This window comes from Magnolia sinica, chromosome 5, assembly GCF_029962835.1.
Source record: "Magnolia sinica isolate HGM2019 chromosome 5, MsV1, whole genome shotgun sequence".
In the NCBI taxonomy this organism is placed as follows: domain Eukaryota; kingdom Viridiplantae; phylum Streptophyta; class Magnoliopsida; order Magnoliales; family Magnoliaceae; genus Magnolia; species Magnolia sinica.
In genome coordinates, this window is record NC_080577.1 from 31,035,958 (window position 1) to 31,054,669 (window position 18,712).

Consider the following 18,712-nt stretch of genomic DNA (forward strand, 5'->3'; position numbering starts at 1 on the left):
TATTTTTATCTGTGGATTCAAGGAATCTCTCCGAGGAGTCTAGAGAGCTCCATGAATTCATAGTTATTCCTTGAGGAAGATAGTGATCGACCTCATCACGTTCCTCCCTGCGTCAAAAACCATATAATTGTTGGTTGAATGAATCTTTGTGCCATGCCACTTGCAGAACTCACCCTTCTTTATCTCATTGGACAATGAAATTTTTTATACTCCGGAAACTTAACAAATTTCTCTGTCAGGAGATGGTTAAATATTTCATCGGCCTTGGCAACATCAAAAGAATATTGTTTTCCAAATTCATAGTATTCATTCATCTTTGAAGGGCTTTAAACATCATTTCTAGTTAAGGCTGGACAGACGAATGGCTTTTTCGCCACAACCTCCACAGCAGCCAATTCATAATTCGGGTGCTGATAGTAGATCCCAAATGGCCAATCACATATTTGGATTTTAAAGGATGATAAAAGAAATATATAAAGAAAAAAAAAAGATTTACGCAAATCTAAAACCAAACAAACCAATCCACATATTATTGTAAGATATAGATGACTAGATATCAGAGGAAGAAATCCTCTGTTCCTTTGTTTTCCCATTCATTGAGTTGATGTATTTGATAGGCACAAGGAGGAGAGGAGATTTCTTATGAACGGTTATGCCAGGTAATTCACTCATGTCGATGTCCTTCTTGTTCATGCCAGAAGGCAGTTCCCAATTAAAAGAATAGAGAAGATTTGCTAGGGTAATCTCCACGGTCACAGCTCCAAAATGCATCCCTGGGCAGATTCTCCGTCCTGCCCCGAACGGTATGAATTGGAAGTTCTGTCCTTTATAATCAATGGTGCTATCTGTGAATCTCTCTGGCAAGAACTCTCTTGGATTTTTCCATGATTCAAGTTCCTGCCCAATAGCTAATGCATTGACAAATACCAATGTTTTCGGGGGGATGTCATATCCATCAAGCTTGCATTGCCGAGTAGTTTCCCGTGGAACGAGAGTAGGTGCTGCAGGGTGCATTCTGAAAGTCTCCTTCACCACTAACTTGAAATAGTCAAGTTGGTATAAGTCATCTTCTTCTACCATACCTTTGTTTCCTATAATCCTTCTAATCTCGTCCTGTACTTTCTTCATCACTTTTGGTTTCTTCATGAGCTCCGTCATGGCCCACACCACCGTTGCAGCACTTGTGTCTGTTCCAGCGATAAAAATATCCTGCAACAAAAATACATGCCAACATTAGAGAAACGTGTATTTTTATCATAGTCTAACGTCTACCCTAGAAGTTACCTACTATGAACATGTACCGTTCGTGATTTTGTAACATCCAGTAAATTCTATTTCTAACCATTGATTTTAATAAACCCATGTAATAGACTATTACATAGCACCAGTGGGAGTTTGTGCTCTCATTGCCATTACCAAGCCCAAAAAAGGAGAGTGGTTGCATCAGGTAGGTAGCCGACTTAAAACTTTAGCCATATATATTTCATCATGAATCTTGATCATATGACCTTCCAAAGATATTGTCTTTGGTAGGGTGACATAGTGCAACAGGATTTATGTAGATGTTGACACATGTAGGTGTGTGGATGGGTTGTGCACATAAGTCTGGCCTCATGACTTTCTTTTAATTAGCTCCTCTTGAACGAGTCTCCCGCAATAATTAAGAAAGATCCAATCATGTGGGAGAACGGTTGAATTGAGGCCAGCTTCTCTGGCTAGCAATTGGCATTTGTTGAAACGTCCAAACCAAATAGACGGTTCAGATGCTACCGTTTCATGGCATTTGAAACAGCCACACGTTATGGCAATTTCGACATTTTCCACGTGTGGTGGCTGGTGGGTTTCCAAACGTTTGAACTGATAGAATTAATGTAGTTAATGAGGGCATTTGTGTCTTTTCACATTGGTGGGAAAAATCTATAAGAAGTGCTTGTAGTCCGTTTGGAATCAACTCAGTGAGCTTGTAAGCAATATAAAATTCTTTCTCTTCTCACGTGTCCAGTGAGTCTAAATTATAGGCTTTGTAAAGCCAAGAATAATTCTGGCTAGTACAGCCAACAAATTGGTATCAGAGCAAGACGATCCTGTGGGACCAGGTATCATTTGAAGGTTCAGATCGTGTGATCAAGGTGTTGCCACTGCTACGCCAAGAAAAAGGGTTGTTGAACCGTAGTGTGAAAAATTGATGGTGTCCATCCAGCCGCAGATTCCAAAGTTATCTAAGGATAACCATGAAAACTGGTGCATCCAGATGAAGGCTTTGTTCGGATCCCAAGTCCTATGGGATATCGTCAGTGATGGGTATGTAGAACCCACAACGGAAGAAGAAGCTCTCTATACCGCTGATCAAAGGGCGGTCCTCAAAGATCAAAGAAAGAAGGACAAGAAGGCTCTATTTCTTGTCTATCAAGGGTTGGATGAGTCCACCTTTGAACAGATCGCTGAAGCGACAACATGCAAGCAAGCATGGGAGATTCTTAGCACAATCTTCAAAGGAGTTGATCGTGTGAAGAAGGTTCGTCTCCAAACTTTTAGAGCCGAATTCGAGACCTCACATATGAAGGAAGGTGAGACCATTTCTGACTTTTTTTCAAGGTTACTTGTTATTGTTAACAACTTGAAAAGAAATGGTGAAAAGATCGAAGATGTACGGGTTGTTGAAAAAGTACTTCGATCTCTCACAACCAAATTTGAGCATGTGGTGGTTGCCATAGAAGAATCAAAAGACTTAGAAAATCTATCCATCGAAGAATTGATGGGCTCGTTGCAAGTACATGAGCAACGAATGCAAAAGAACGCTGGTTCAGTGCTTGAACATGCCTTAGAGTCTAAGTTGACTCTAAAGAATGATCCTACACAACGAGGGGGCTGTGGCACTAGCAATCGTGCAAGAGGCAGAGGACGTGGATATTATCCAAGCCAATCACAAAATCAACAAAAGACTATCAATTTCCGTGGAAGAGGAAATGGTAGAGGTCGTTCCATGCGTGGTCGTGGAAATACAAAAAATATTCAATGTTACAATTGCAACAAGTTCGGCCATTATGCTTCAAACTGTTGGAGCAAACCAGTGGATCAAGATGAGCATTCTAATTATGCAGAAACATCAAATCATGAAAAAGAAGACTCCACACTTTTTCTTGCACAAGAAGAAGCATGTGATCAACATGACGTGTGGTATCTCGACTCTGGTGCGAGTAACCACATGTGCGAAAAAAAGGAATTGTTCGTGGAACTGGCGGAAAATGATCGTGGCAATGTGAGTCTAGGAGACTCATCAAAAGTTCCTGTGAAAGGTAAAGGAAAAGTTAAAATCTATCAGAAGAATGGTGTGACGAATTTTATCTCCAATGTGTATTACGTACCAAACATGAAAAGTAATATCCTCAGTATCGGCCAACTCTTTGAGAAGGGGTATGTCATACACATGGAAAACAATTCTCTCTCTATAAGAGATGCACACGGGAGACTTGTGGCTCAAGTCCATATGGCAAAGAATCGCATGTTTCCGCTCCATATTAACACAAAGGCTGAGAAGTGTCTCTATGGACTCGTGAAGAATGATTCATGGAGATGGCATCTTCGCTTTGGGCATCTCCATTTCAGTGGCCTTAAACTCTTATCCTCATCAAATATGGTGCATGGCTTGCCGGCTATTGAAGTTCCAGAACATGTGTGTGAGGCGTGCACACTCGGCAAGCAACAAAGGAACTCCTTTCTGAGTGGAGAATCCCGAAGAGCAAGAGAACCATTGCAGTTGGTTCACACTGACATCTGTGGACCATTGGAGTCAATCTCTCTTGGAGGTAATAAATACGTTATTACCTTCATTGACGATTTTAGTAGAAAATTGTAGGTGTATGTAATCAAAGAAAAGTCTGCTGCTTTTACTATTTTTAAAAATTTTAAGGCCCTTGTTAAAAAAGAAAGTGGTCTTAAAATCAAAACCCTTAGATCTGACAGAGGTGGAGAGTACTCCTCAAATGCCTTTCGAGAGTATTGCAGGGATTAAGGAATCAAGCAACAGCACACTGCAGCCTACACGCCACAACAGAATGACATTGCGGAACGAAAGAACCGCACCATCCTCGACATGACAAGAACCATGCTCAAAGAGAAAGGCATGCCAAAAAGCTTCTGGGCAGAGGCAGTTGCATGTACTGCCTACTTACTCAATTGGTGTCCAACCAAGAGCGTAAGAAACATGACACCACAGGAGGCATGGAGTGGCTACAAACCGAGCTTGGCGCACCTAAGGATCTTTGGGTGTGTCGCCTATGCTCAAGTTCCAGAAGCGAGAAGGAAAAAGCTTGATGATCGTGGCGAGAAGTGCATCTTCATCGGCTACAGTGAAGTATCGAAGGCGTACAAGCTCTATAACCCACTAACTAACAAAGTGGTGGTGAGTAGAGATGTAGTATTCTGCGAGGAAGAAGCCTGGAAATGGAACGAGGAAGATTCAGCCAAAGAAAATCAAGTCACGGTTGAAGAACATGAAGAAGAAAAGCATGAGAACTAGGAGCAGACACCTGTAACACCCTCTTCCGCCGAAACGTCTGCACGCAGAAGTCCAGCGATGCGTTCCATCTCCTCTGGAAGTATTTCATCAAATCAAAATTCAGCCAGCACGTCATCATCTAGTTCTCCTTCACCCCTGACTCCTATCAAAATGAGGAGCCTAAACGATATCTACGCCGAAACTGATGAAGTAAATTTGTTTTGCTTGTATGCGGACCACAAGCCTCTTACATTTGAGGAGGCCGTAGAAGAAGAATGTTGGAGGACGGCTATGGAAGATGAGATCCAGGCCATTGAGAAGAACCATACATGGGATCTTACTTTACTTCCTCAAGGCCAAAGAACTATTGGAGTCAAATGTGTGTACAAGATCAAGCGAAATGCTGATGGTGAAATAGATCGCTACAAGGCAAGGCTCGTGGCAAAGGGTTACAAACAGAAATATGGGGTAGATTATGAAGAAGTCTTCGCTCCTGTTGCTCGCCTTGATACTGTAAGGATGATTATCTCCCTTACAGCCCATCATAGTTGGATGATCTACCAACTAGATGTGAAATCTGCATTCCTGAATGGAATTCTGGAAGAAGAGGTCTATGTTGACCAGCCTGAAGGTTTTGTTATTCAAGGGGAGGAACACAAAGTGTATCGACTGAAGAAAGCCCTTTATGGGTTGAAGCAGGCTCCTCGTGCCTGGAATGCACGCATCGACAACTATCTTCAAGAGAACGACTTCACCCAATGTCCATGAGCATGCAGTCTACATCAAGAAAAATGCTCATGGCAACATCCTCATAGCATGCCTATATGTTGATGATCTACTGTTCACAGGAAACAGTCAGGCGATGTTTGAAGAATTCAAGCATGCTATGTTCAATGAATTCGAGATGACTGATGGTGGATTGATGTCCTTCTTCTTGGGCATCGAAGTAAAACAACAAGTCGGCGGCATTTATATATCACAGAAAAAATATGCCAAGGAGTTGCTTAAAAAGTTCAAGATGGCAGACTGTAATGCAGTGAACACGCCTGTAGCAACGGGCCTGAAGCTAACAAAAGAAGGAGAAGGAAGAAGCGTGGACTCGACTCTATTCAAGAGTTTGATTGGAAGCCTAAGGTATCTCACAGTCACAAGGCCGGATATCGTCTACAGTGTTGGACTTCTAAGCAGGTACATGAAAGCGCCAAAAGAATCATATTGGCTAGCCGCAAAAAGAATCCTCAGGTACGTGAAAGGAACAACGGAATTTGGTCTTTTCTATCCATACGAAGATGAAGCAATACTGTATGGATACTCAGACAGTGATTGGGGAGGTGACCAAGATGAAAGGAAAAGCACCACGGGATATGTATTCTATCTTGGATTGACTGCTTTCACATGGAACTCCAAAAAGCAAAGTATTGTTTCTTTGTCCACATGTGAAGCAGAGTACGTGGCAGCATCGTCCACAGTCTGTGAAGCAATATGGTTGAAGAACATGCTAAAGGAGCTGAAGCATTCGCAAGGGGAATCCACCATTATATATGTGGATAACAAGTCGATAATTGAACTTGCCAAAAATCCGGTGCAGCATGGAAGGAGCAAGCACATTGATACTAGGTATCATTTTCTCAGAGATCAAGTGAAGCAAAAAGTAGTAAAATTGGAGTACTGTCACACCACTGAACAGGTCGTGGACATATTCACCAAGGCATTACCGACTGATACTTTCAGACGACTAAGATCGATGCTTGGAATGAAGCCTAGTTTGGTTTGAAGGGGAGTGTTGAAACGTCCAAACCAAATGGACGGTTCAGATGCTACCGTTTCATGGCATTTGAAACAGCCACACGTTATGGCAATTTCGACATTTTCCACGTGTTGTGGCTGGTGGGTTTCCAAACGTTTGAACTGATAGAATTAATGTAGTTAATGAGGGCATTTGTGTCTTTTCACATTGGTGGGAAAAATCTATATAAGAAGTGCTTGTAGTCCGTTTGGAATCAACTCAGTGAGCTTGTAAGCAATATAAAATTCTTTCTCTTCTCACGTGTCCAGTGAGTCTAAATTATAGGCTTTGTAAAGCCAAGAATAATTCTGGCTAGTACAGCCAACAGCATTAACCTCAACGGCTGAGAGTTCTAAGTGGCTATAAATAAGAGCAATCAGCTAGCTAGGTGTGAAAGTATCAAATAGCATGATACAAACAATCAACTGCTAAATGAGTAGTGTTTAAGTAGACCTAGAACTGCTAGCCTGAATGAGAACCATGTACTGCTGGTGATCTAGCACCGAACGGCAATCAAGCCTCTTTGACCCGTTGATCTTCATTAGATAACCCCAGTTAATTGTAATATAAGGCTAAAGTGATATTTCGTAGACATGTAAATATGAGTTGGTCTCAGCTTAGTTAACAGTAAATATGTACTAGAGACCTAGATCCTTAGTACATACCGAGTTCATTTTAATAGTATGTATTACCCATCAAGATCTCTAATACATAATTAGTATTAACCAAAATGAGATGATCTCATTTTTAGGCGTCCACTAAATAGGGTGTTAGATAATTAGTTGGTATAAGGCTTAGATGATGATGATAATTCTAGGATTTTATTGTATGTCTGCCAAAAACAATAGAAAAGAAGATATAAAGAATCTGTGAAACTTCGATTGGTTAAGGGAAGGAAAGGAGAAGGAAGAGTGGATGACCATAAGCAGCGCCTTGATGTGATTCCTGGTGAGATGGAGATCCTTTTGTACTCGTATCAAGACATCCACAAGGTCCTCTTGCTCTTGTTTTACTCTTCTGGGGTCGAGGTGCTCTTCGATTAGTTTCTCATAGAACGCATCCATGTCCTGGAAACTCTTCTCCAACCGGGCCCACTGTCCGGTGAGCACGTCAATCCACCCCAACCATGGAATGTAGTCGGCATAGAAGAAAGATGTCAACAAGGCCTGTGCCTCCTCAAAACAACCATGGAAGTTGGTCTTCTCTCCTTCACGGTAACTCTTACCAAAAGCAGCCCTGCTGATGATGGTGCTCGTGAGAGCAAACATGAGCTCAGTTAGATTTACGGGTGTCGAAGATGAAGCAGAACGGGAAATAGATGAGATCATCCCAGCAACCTCATCCTCCCTAATGAACCTGAACGAAAGGACTCTCTTGACGCTAAGGAGTTCATTGTTGAAGATTTTCCGCATGTCCCTGTAATACTCCCCATAGGGCGTGGAAACAATGTCTAAGAAATTGTAAGAGAGTTTCTTGTAGGAAACAAAGAGAGGCCTATTGCAGAAGTCGAGATCTTGAGTTTTCAACACGTCGCTGGCGAGTTTGGCAGAGGAAATAACTAGGGAGGGTAGGCTACCTAGCTTTAGATACATGAGTGGGCCGTATTTTTCAGAGAGTTGCCAAAAAGAGCGATGAAACAAGTTGTTGAGCTGGTGGAGGTTGCCAATGATGGGAAGCTGAGGAGGGCCTGGAGGATGCTTTGTGGATTTTCTTTGTGGAAAGACAACTGAGAGAGAAAGAAGAGAAAGAATTATTAGAAGAGTAGGAAGCCATGACGTGAAGAGAGACATTTTTAGAAGCAGGCTTGTTTGAGTTTCAGCTTTGTTAGGCCGCTTTAAATAGCCTCTCCCCTTAAAAAAAAAAAATATTACTTCTTGATTGTGATTTCAGCTTTGTTGGCCCACATGCAAGATGTCCCGCGGGTTGAGGGAGGGAGAGGATTAGGTTCGGCTTCAGTTTCACTCAAGAAGGTGCGACCTTGATGCATGTGTTCTGTATCCTCGCGCTGTGCATACGTTTGTGCATGCGTTTTGCCAGATTATTTTAAAGACATGAGTAAAAAACATACGTTTGTGCATACGTTTTGCCAGATTATTTTAAAGACATGAGTAAAAAAAGAAAAGAAACAGACTCAAATCTCAGGTGGACAATTCCATAAGAAAGTAGTGATTGCCTTCCTAAAACTTCTTGTGGGCTGCAAGAATTTTAGACCAGGCTGTTTTTTTAAATTTAATTTTTAATTTTTAATTTTATTGTTATTATTATTATTATTTTTTGTGACCTTATCAACAGGTTCAATGGCAAATAAATAGTATGGAAACATTGCGGTGGGCCTTAGGAATAAGTTGAAAAAAAAAAAATAATAACTTGAAAAGTTCACGACCACTTTTTCCTACAGTAATATTGTCCACCCGAGATTTGGATACGGTTCATTACAAAAATAAAAAATAAAAAATAAAAAAATCTCCTGACCTAAATGACATGGCAAAACAGTTGGACAGCATAAATTTTAAATACATACATCAAGATGAGCTACAATTGCTGCACCGTTTTGGGTGAGGCCTGGGCCACATCTAATCCGCTCGTTAAGGACATGGCAAACATTCCGGACATGTATTTCCTACTGATGCTGCCGGTAGTAAAGTGGCTACTAAAAAGTGCTTCATGGTTCAGACAAAAAATGAGGTAGATCCAAATCTCAAGTGGACCACAGGGTCCACACCACAAGAAAGCAGTGGTGATTGAATGCCCACCATTAAAAACTTCCTAGGGCTCACTATGATATTTATTTTACATCAAACCTGTTGATTGGGTCACTCAGACCTGGATGAAGCCCAGACACAAATCAGCTTCATCCAAAACTTTTGTAGCCCTAGGAAGTCTTTAAGGGCCTGTTTGGCCGGATGGATCCCATGGGATTAGGAAGGATGGGAGATGGATTTTAAGGTAATGATGGTGGTGTCAGTGGATTGGTTTAAGATCCATGGAATTGCTATATCCCGGGACAAGTTCACCGAGTCTATTTGGCACGCTCGGCATATCCCGGGATTTTACCTTCCAATCCCTTCGAATCTGTCCAGCCAAACACGCCCTAGACACGATTGAACGAGATTAGGAGGGATGAGATCAATTTTAAGGTAATGATGGTGATGTTAGTGGATTGGTTTAAGATCCATGGGTTTGCTATATCCCGGGACAAGTTCATCGAGTCTGTTTGGCTTGTTTGGCATATCCTGGGATTTTTCCATCCCATCCCTCCTAATCCTTCTTAATCCGCTCGGCAAAACAGGCCCTAATGGTAAGCGTTCAATCATCACTGTTTTGGGTGGTGTGGTCCACATAAGATTTTGGATTTGCTTATTTTGGCCTCATACTGTAAAATTATCTGGAAAAAAAAAAAAGAATGGACAGCATGAATAAAACAAGTACATCACCGGGTGTTGAAACTCCCAAGAGTCTACCACTAGAGCAAGAGCAGAGATCCGTAGGTGTAATCACTAATCATTTATTGTATATTCACTCTGTCCATCCGTTTACAGCCATTTTAGGATACTAACCCGAAAATTAAGCACATCCAAATTACAGGTGAAGCCCACCACAAGAAACAGTGATGATTGAATGCTCACCATTCAAAACATTCCAAGTCCCACCGTAAGCATATTCATAATGTTTATTTGTCATCCAACCCCTTGATAAGGTTAACAATGAAGGAAAAATATGAAGATTTTAGCTTGATCTAAAACTTTTGTGGCCTTCAAAAAGCTTTTAGTAATCATTCATCACTCTTTCCAGTAGTGTGGTCCATTAGAGATTTTGATCTACTTAAGTTTTGGAAGAACTTCCTTAAAATGAAGTACAGCCATTTTCTATTGCTGTTGACCACCTATCCGGCACGTTGGAGCAGATCCACACGCTGTACGTGTACGGTGATCGAAACTGGCCCTCTGAGTTCTCAGCCATTAGTTGTGGGAGCGGATTAGCTGTTACCCGGGTAACAGCTTTGTGGGTGTTACCCTTACCGTGTGGGGCCCACCTTGATGAATTTTCATATGAAGTTATTCCAAAACTTAAAAAGATCAAAATCTCTGATGGACCACAAGCCGAGCTTTCGGTAACAGAGGTACACCCATTTTCTATTGCTGTTGACCACCCTATCTGGCACGTTTTCTCAGGTGAATCACGATAATTGCGGTACACCCAAATACCGAGTTTTCGAGTTCAGTAAAGAAGTGCTGCGGTGAACTGTAGCTGAGCTTGGCAAACATAAAAGAAATGTTCGATCAAGATCACGCGTTTTGAAAAAAGAAAGTTTGATTATAAGAGCATTTATACATTCGGCCAGACCCGGATCCGCCGATGTGGCCCACCTTGACCTATGGGTTGTATATCTACACTGTCTATATATCCATTTTTCCTTATCATTTTATTGCATGGGCCAGAAAATGAAGCAGATCCAAATCTCAAGTGGACCACACCATAAGAAACAATGGTGAATGACTATTAAAAACTTTTCGTGGGACACAAAAGTTTTGGATCAAGCTGATATTTGTGTTTTCCTTTCATCCAGGTCTGTGAGACCATAACAGGTTGGATGGATAATAAACATTATGGTGAACCCTAGGAAGTTTGTTGTGGTGGGCATTCAGTGACCACTGTTTCCTGTGGTGTGGTCCACCTGAGATTTGGATATGCTTCATTTCTGGCCCTGCCATAAAATGATATAAAGAAAAACCACTTAAATATTAAATTCATACATCGAGGTGGGCCCAACAGTCAGGGTCCCACCCACATCACTGGATCCCGGGCCACAGCTGAGTCACGTCCCTGTACATTAGTTAACCACACACGCCAATATACCTAGAGGCGCCAATTTCCCAGTGACTCTAAGCTTGCTGGGGTTGGTGCGATGTACGTTTGACATCCATTCCATCCATCGTTGGGAATGAAACGAGGCCACCGTGGATGTTTATATGCCAGTCAACTCATTCGGAAGGTGATTCTCACCCGGTTGAAGGCAAAACACAAATATCAACCTGATCCAAAACTTATGTGCCCCTACAAAGGTTTAGATAGTGGGCATTTCATCCCCATTGTTTCCTGTAGTGCCCACTTGAGTTTTTAATGTTCTTAATTTTTGGTCTCACGTCCTATCATGAGCAGGTGAAATTGACGGACGGAGGATATAAAACTTAACAAAACAACCGGTCCGCACAGCTTAGAGTCATAAAGACTCCTTATGACTGAGGTCAAACGAAATTAGTGTCCACACCCATGAGGTATAATAGTGTGGATGACCATTAGCAATGGCCCAAAAAAAGCGACGTCAGTGTCAATCTTCGCCCAACCTAATTTCTATTGGGGGTAAAAAGTTTGCCCTAAAAAATTAATGTAAGCTTAATCCACTGATCATGAGAATGTAACATGATGATCTCAGTCATAAATCATGATAAATAGATCCTTTGTGAAAATTTTGTTGTGCTATAGTTAATATGTAGTGTTATCTTTTATATATATATATATATTAAAAGCACCATGCTTAAGTTTTTTTTTTTCTTTCAAAGACTAATCTTTCATTTCACAAAAGAAAGCTTTACCGGAGCGGATTTTCGGCGGGCCCCGGAGCGGATTTCCGGCAGGGGCCGCAACAAAGAGGGGAAAGGCCCGCTTATCGTGAGAAATACACAGAAAAACGTGAAAAGAACTAGACACGCTGAAAATGAAGCAATCATACTACCCTCAGATTTCCCAGCCCCACTTTGTTGAGAAATAATAGCTCTCTAGTCATTTGAGGGAGGATTGCTGTGGTCCGAACCAGTGTGTTGGCTTGGCCGTTACTACCCTTGCGAGCCAAGTCATTGGCCACTCCATTCGCTTCCCTAGGACAGTGCACAATGGACACCTCTAGCTGGCTATGAGGTGTTTTGTCATTACCCACCAGTAGCACATGTTCCAAGCAAGGGAGGATTTCCCGTTGATTAATTCAACCACTACCTTTGAATCACATTCCACCTCCACCTCAGCGAAGCGATGTTTCACGCAAAGGGACAGGCCCTCCTAGATCGCCCTAATCTCAACTCGGGAATTTGAACTGAATCCATATCCAAAAGAGAAGGAGAAAAGGAAAGCACCTGAACAATCTCTAGCCACGCCGTCTCCTCCTGATGGGCTAGGATTTCCTTGGGCCGACCCATCAACATTAATCTTGATCCAACCCCTCTTAGAATTCGACCACCTGACCACCTAGACTAACCTCTTATAAGGACTTTCGCTAACCATCCCTAGCCCTGATAAAGTTTAATCCAATGCTCTGTTTGCGTATTTGGGTGGGGGAAGTGCAGGGCCGATCCGGTAAATCCACCGGTGAATTCTGGCTATCACCTTAGTAGCAGATGGCGTGGAATCATCGAATCTGGCTTCATTTATGGACCTCCAAAGTTCCCAGAAAATTAGAATGGGAAAAAGACCCTTAAAATAAGCGGTCGGTCAGATTGCCTGGCCGACACCCACCAAATAGAGGCCTTGCCGACAACCGAGACGTTGGGGATAGGGTGGGCTTAGAGAAGGGGTTGGAAGTGGCTCCACACTAACAACGCCAGGTTACCCGAGGAGAAAACGTGGTCAATGGTTTCCGTATGGTTCGGGATAAGGGCCCGACAACATTCACATTTTGAAGCCATGTGAATTCCTTTGGCTTGGGTCCTAGCATCCACCGGAATGGCCTTCAGAATGATTTTTCAGGTAAGCAACGATAGTTTTGGAGGAATTTTCGGGTGCCAGACCCATGTTGCCCATGCTTTATTTTTCCCTGGGCGATTTAGACGTATGCTAGGCTAAACCGACAGTGAACTCTCCAGAGTTAGTGCTAACCCAAATATTTTTATCTTCTGACACTGATGTGCATATCCCCTCATCCGAAACATGGTTGAGCACAACTGTAAGACCCGTATCCTAGCTCATACTGTTCCGTCGAATCTCGCGATCCTTCCTATCAAATTTCGGCAAACTGCGATCGATAATTAATGTTTGTGCGCGACCCTAAGTCGTATCGTGTATATTCGAGTCGGCTTAATCCGAGACTTGTACCATTGCGATCGCACCGTCGCCGCGGTTCCAACCCCGCGACTCGCGCACTGATTCGATACCTTAGTTGAGAGATGTAGGCCGGTGTTTATTTTGAAGAAATGACGTGCGGTTGCAATCCCAAGAGAATCTCTACATCATGTCCCATCAATCAATCACTCACTCAAATCAATCCATCAATCAACCCATGCTTTCGTTCTCCACAAGTCAAGCATCCACCAAGTCAACTCTCTCTCACCCTCTCTCTTACACACCCATACATGTCAAGTACAACATCACCTCACTCATCACTCACATCCATCACTCTTTCTCCTTACATCCCATCTCTCTCTCTCTCTCTCTCTCTCTCTTTTCTCTACACAATTTCCAAGCAACCAAAGAGAGCAAAAAAATGTGGACGTCCATGGTCTTTCATGAGAGAAAAGAGTGTTGTGTGGCCCACTTTTCTATTTCAAATCCTTCATCCTAACCCTTAATTCCTCATCATCCACCATCAAACTGGAACACAAGGAGATCGGCTTTCCAACGGACCAAGAAGATCGAACGGTGGGTGCTTCTATAGGTTAGTTTTCATGTTTTTACGATGGGCCAAGTGAGGCCTACCTTTTGATGGTATGGATCTCACTTTGGACCCTAGATGTGGCCGATGGCCCACCTTGATCCTCATGATCATTCCATGATGGGGCCATTCTCCATGGACCCCATCATGATGTTTATTTTTCTTATATGGATCGGGTCATCTAGACCTTACATTTGGTGGAGAAAGGATCTCCACCGTTGATTTTCAGTTTGATGGGCCCACGTGTAATGGGACCCACTTGATGTATGATTGATTTCAAAGGAGGGCCCATAGTGTCGGGGTCCCTCCATCACACATGTCCCACTCTCTTTCTCTCTCTCTCTCTCTCTCCCTCCCTTTTTATTTATTTTTATGTATGATGATGTGACTGTGTGACCCACTTGGATGGACCCCACCTTGAAATATGTAATTGATCCAAGCCATTTGTAGGTGGGGCCCACTTTATAAGCGTTGTATCTACACCATCCACCATGTGGTGGCCCACCTAAGCAGGTCCCACCTTGAATATATTTGTTATGCCCAAGAACAGTCCAGCGTCTGGACATGAGCCGGAATAAACACAAAAAAAATGTATGTTGGCTTGGTTTAAAGTATTTGGGTGGACCACTTGTATAGGCCCCACATGGATGTATGGATTCAATCCATGCCGTCCATCCTATTTACCAACTCATTTTAGGCGTTGAGTCGAAAAATGAATCTGATCCAATTTTCTGGCGGGCCATACATTTGAAAACAGTGATTTTCACCGTTTAAATTCACCTTAATTTTTCTACACGCCGAAAGATGCCCAATATTGGGCTTGATGGATGGGTTATGGACTGTAGAATCCATTGGATGGAGTGGATTCTACTGATGTGGGCCCCACACAGGAAAAACCTTAAAAAAACACCTTTTCTAAAAAAAAAATTATATATAAGCAGCAGGCGCTGCTGACGTCCAGGAAGACGTGCAACAGCCTCCTGCTGCATTTGACGCTGGAGGCAGGGGTCCTAGCTGTGGGCCCCACCGTGATGTTTGTGAACATTAACACCGTGCATTTTGATGAGGCCCCTTAGGGCAGTGGGCCCCCCCAAAAATCAGTCCTATGAGAAGCTCACATGGCCCACACAGCAGGCAACAGTGTGATTGAACGTCTGCCATTGAAACCCCTTTTGGGTGTCCCAGAAGTTTTGGATTGATATGAAATTTGTTTTTTTGCTTCATATGGGTTTGTGTGACCTTACCAATGGATTGGATGACAAATAAACGTTATGGTGGGCCCTACGTGGACCCACCCAATGATTCATGTGTTTTGTTCATGCCGTCCACGGTAGTGGACGGTGGCACCCACCACGAAGTATGTGTTTTATCTGTGTACGCCCACCACGCTGCAGGTGTACTGCATCCGTGCAGCGTGGGACCCACGTGATGTATTTGTTTATCTACACCGTCCACCCATTGGATGGTGGGACCCATGATGATGCATGTGCTTTATCTATGCCGTCTAGCCACTTTGACTGGGCTGCTGGACGGTCAGTGGATCCCACCATGATGCATGTGTTGCATCCAAACCGTCCAACCATGTGGGAAGGCTCATTTAATGCTTGAGTTCAAAAATAAGACAGATCTATGATCACGTGGACCACACTATAGAAGTAGTGTTGGATTGAATGTCCACCATTAAAAACCTTTGGATTACAAGGTTGGACAAATATGATATTTTCTTTTTCTGTAAATCCAAGTCCTTGTGACCTTATGAATAGATTAGATAGGAACTAAATGCTATGGTGGGCCTTGGTAGTTTTAATGGTGGAAGACATCATCACCATTTATATTTGGGTGTGGCCCATTTGATATTCATGGGCCCAATTGGTGTGGCCTATTTGATATGCATGGGGCCCAATTGGTGTGGCCCATTTGATATACATATGAGACCCATTGTGATGCATTAGGGCCCATGGGTTGAGGCCCATGGTGATATATTTGGGGCCCATGGGTTGAGACCCGTTGTGATGTATTAGGGCCCATGGGTTGAGGCCCATGGTGATGTATTTGGAGCCCATGGGTTAAGGCCCATTGTGATGTATTAGGGCCCATGGGTTGAGGCCCATTGTGATGTATTAGGGCCCATGGGTTGAGGCCCATTTGATGTATTTGGGGCCCATGGGTTGAGGCCCATTGTGATGTATTCAAGGCTCGTTATTGAGGCCCATTGTGATGTATTCAAGGCCCATGGGATATGGCCCATTGCAATGTACATAAGACCCATTGGTGTGGCCCATTCGATATGCATATAGCCCATGTGGTGAGGCCCACATTGATGTACTTGTGGCCGTCCGTTTAGGCCCGCCTTGATATATATAAGGCCCATTTGAGGAGGCCCATCTCGGTGTAGTTATGGCCCATCCATTTAGGCCCACCTTGATATACATGAGGCCCACTCTGTGAGGCCCATTTGATGTATTGAGGCCCATGGGTTGAGACCCAATGGGATGTACATAAGGCCCATTGAATATGATTCCACCACGGTTTATGTAATGACATTTAGGGTGGGCCATGCCTTGGGAGCAATGTTGGTTTGACGTCCACATTGTAAGAATAATGTTGGTTAAATGTCCACATTATGACTCTCTCTAGGGCCTATTGATAGGCCCATACTTGTTGTGTGTAGGTCGTCTAGGCCTATCTGCATTGTAAGGATAGCTCATTACTTTATAACCTGCTTAGTATAATTCCATGACTCATGCCATACGCATCATATGTATGCTTGATATGAGTAGTGATTGATCATTGCATACGCCATTGGGCAGACTATTTACGGGACTCCTTATAAGACAGAGTGCCCACATTCTTGCGCCGTATGCACATGATTGCTGCATGACTGGATAGTGTGACTCATGCATCTCGCATATATGTGACTTGATCATTGTATGCCCTAGTGACATCAGGGTCGTGGCCTCCGCAGGCACATCATGGATGGCTAGATGGGACACCGAAAATACTTGGTTCTAGCACTGTGGGCACTTAGGATGTCCTTGAGTAAAAATTTTAAAATCCTCTGAGGCCAGGAAATGCTCCAACGTCTAGACCGAGTGGAATATAAGCGCTGGTGCTTATACCATGAGGTTGTGTCTCCCACTGTGTCATGGTCGGTTGGAAGTGGGTGTGGCCTTATCCTCCCGAGTGAGGGGGCTGTAAGCTAGGCTGAGTATGATCAGCTCGTAAATGGGTCTGCTATCGACAAGCCAAGTAGGTATTGGCAGACTACTGGCTAGGTGGATAGTGAGGTCTTTTCCACTCGCAGGGCTGTGCAGCTAGGGAGGAGGCAGTCGGTGTGGAGTGTATAGACCTTGGTGATTTTCTCAGAGAGAAACCCCACTGATATGTGGACTTATTGAGCAGGAATTGCATATCCATTCATTTATTCATTCACTATCCACTCGGGCTGGTGGTGTGTAACTATTTGTCACGTGTACCTTCGCATGGCTAGGATTTCGGTTGGGCGTAAGACTAACCTGAGATCAGGAGTTTGCCACATTGAGTCAGACTATCCAAATTTAGGTATGGGACTGGTTTGGATAGAAGTCCCTTGTGGTGGACCCCATAACCGGCGATACTACGTACTATCATCCCGACTTCACATTCCAGCATGGTCATTTCATTCGCACCGCATATTACATTGCATCTGCAGTACTTAGAATTTTTGGTTATTATGTTTTTGCACTTATATAGCCTAGATAAGGTTGATGGTATTCATGGCTCGTTAGGATTTGCATATTGCATTGCATCCTCAGCATCTGTTATTGTCTTTTTATGTTTCGCATCGCATGGCCTTGGTATGGCCGTTAGCATTCATGCCTTGCATCACATAGCTTTGGTACAGCTGATAGCATTCATGGACTTACCGCATATTTCTGCATTACTCTGATATTGTATGATTCATGATCATGTCAGTATTTTCGCTTATTCCGATGGTGTATGATTTATGGGCTTTATTAGATACTTGGCACTTACCTTACACACACTTTCACCACCCTCTAAGCTTTCTATAAGCTTATGCACGATAGATACATGCAGGTGGCGCGTTGAGCTTGGAGCATGCAGCGATCTTCTGGAGTTTTAATTTTCGACATATGTATTTCCCTTTCAGCATTGTATTCAAATATTTATATTAGTGGATATGTAATGATGATGTTGCCTTTGTGATTTGGGTAAACTTGTGGTTATGCTTCATACAAAAAAATCATACTAAAAATCCTCCTTATAGGATCCCAGGATCGGAATCTGGCGCATGCGCGCTGGGAGCCGAGAATGGGGTACTACGGAGGCTATCAGCACCGAATTCGGTGATCAGAAATTTTGTGAGCTCGGTTTCTGAGTTTGGGGCCTGACAACAACTTGAGGGAGGATGAGCCTGGTCGTTGCTGGATCCCTCCAACCATTAGGACCGTTGAAATGGAGAACTTGGTGATGCTGCTGGGCTGAAAATGCAGGCTGTTGGAGGTGGGCTGATGCTACTTTCCAGTCAAGTAGGGGGCCTAGCTCGGACCAGTCATCATGCCAGAAATCGCAACCACCCTTACTGATGATCCAATGGGAATTTGCTGCTACAGTGTCGAAGTGTTTTCAGATTTGCCTTCATAGTGGCGAGGCCCAGGGAGCTAAGGGAGTGCGACCAGCCGAGCTAATGTCTGTGGCGTATTTCTGCTTCATACAAATTGCCCAGTTGTTATCTGACCCCCTGTGCAAAATGGTCCATGCCATTTTCATCCTGAAGGCGTGCATGACA

The 18,712-nt window shown here is 43.3% G+C and overlaps 1 protein-coding gene across 1 annotated transcript; it reads right to left on the minus strand.

Annotated features, from left to right (window-relative positions):
* Positions 1 to 476: 476 nt before the first annotated feature.
* Positions 477 to 8,074, minus strand: LOC131245895 (cytochrome P450 71A1-like). The gene is made up of 2 exons (XM_058245648.1): positions 7,205 to 8,074; positions 477 to 1,209 (listed from the first exon to the last, which is right to left on the minus strand). Exons 1-2 carry the CDS (start codon positions 8,072 to 8,074, stop codon positions 550 to 552), a joined length of 1,530 nt encoding a protein of 509 aa, XP_058101631.1. The 3' UTR covers positions 477 to 549.
* Positions 8,075 to 18,712: the final 10,638 nt, after the last annotated feature.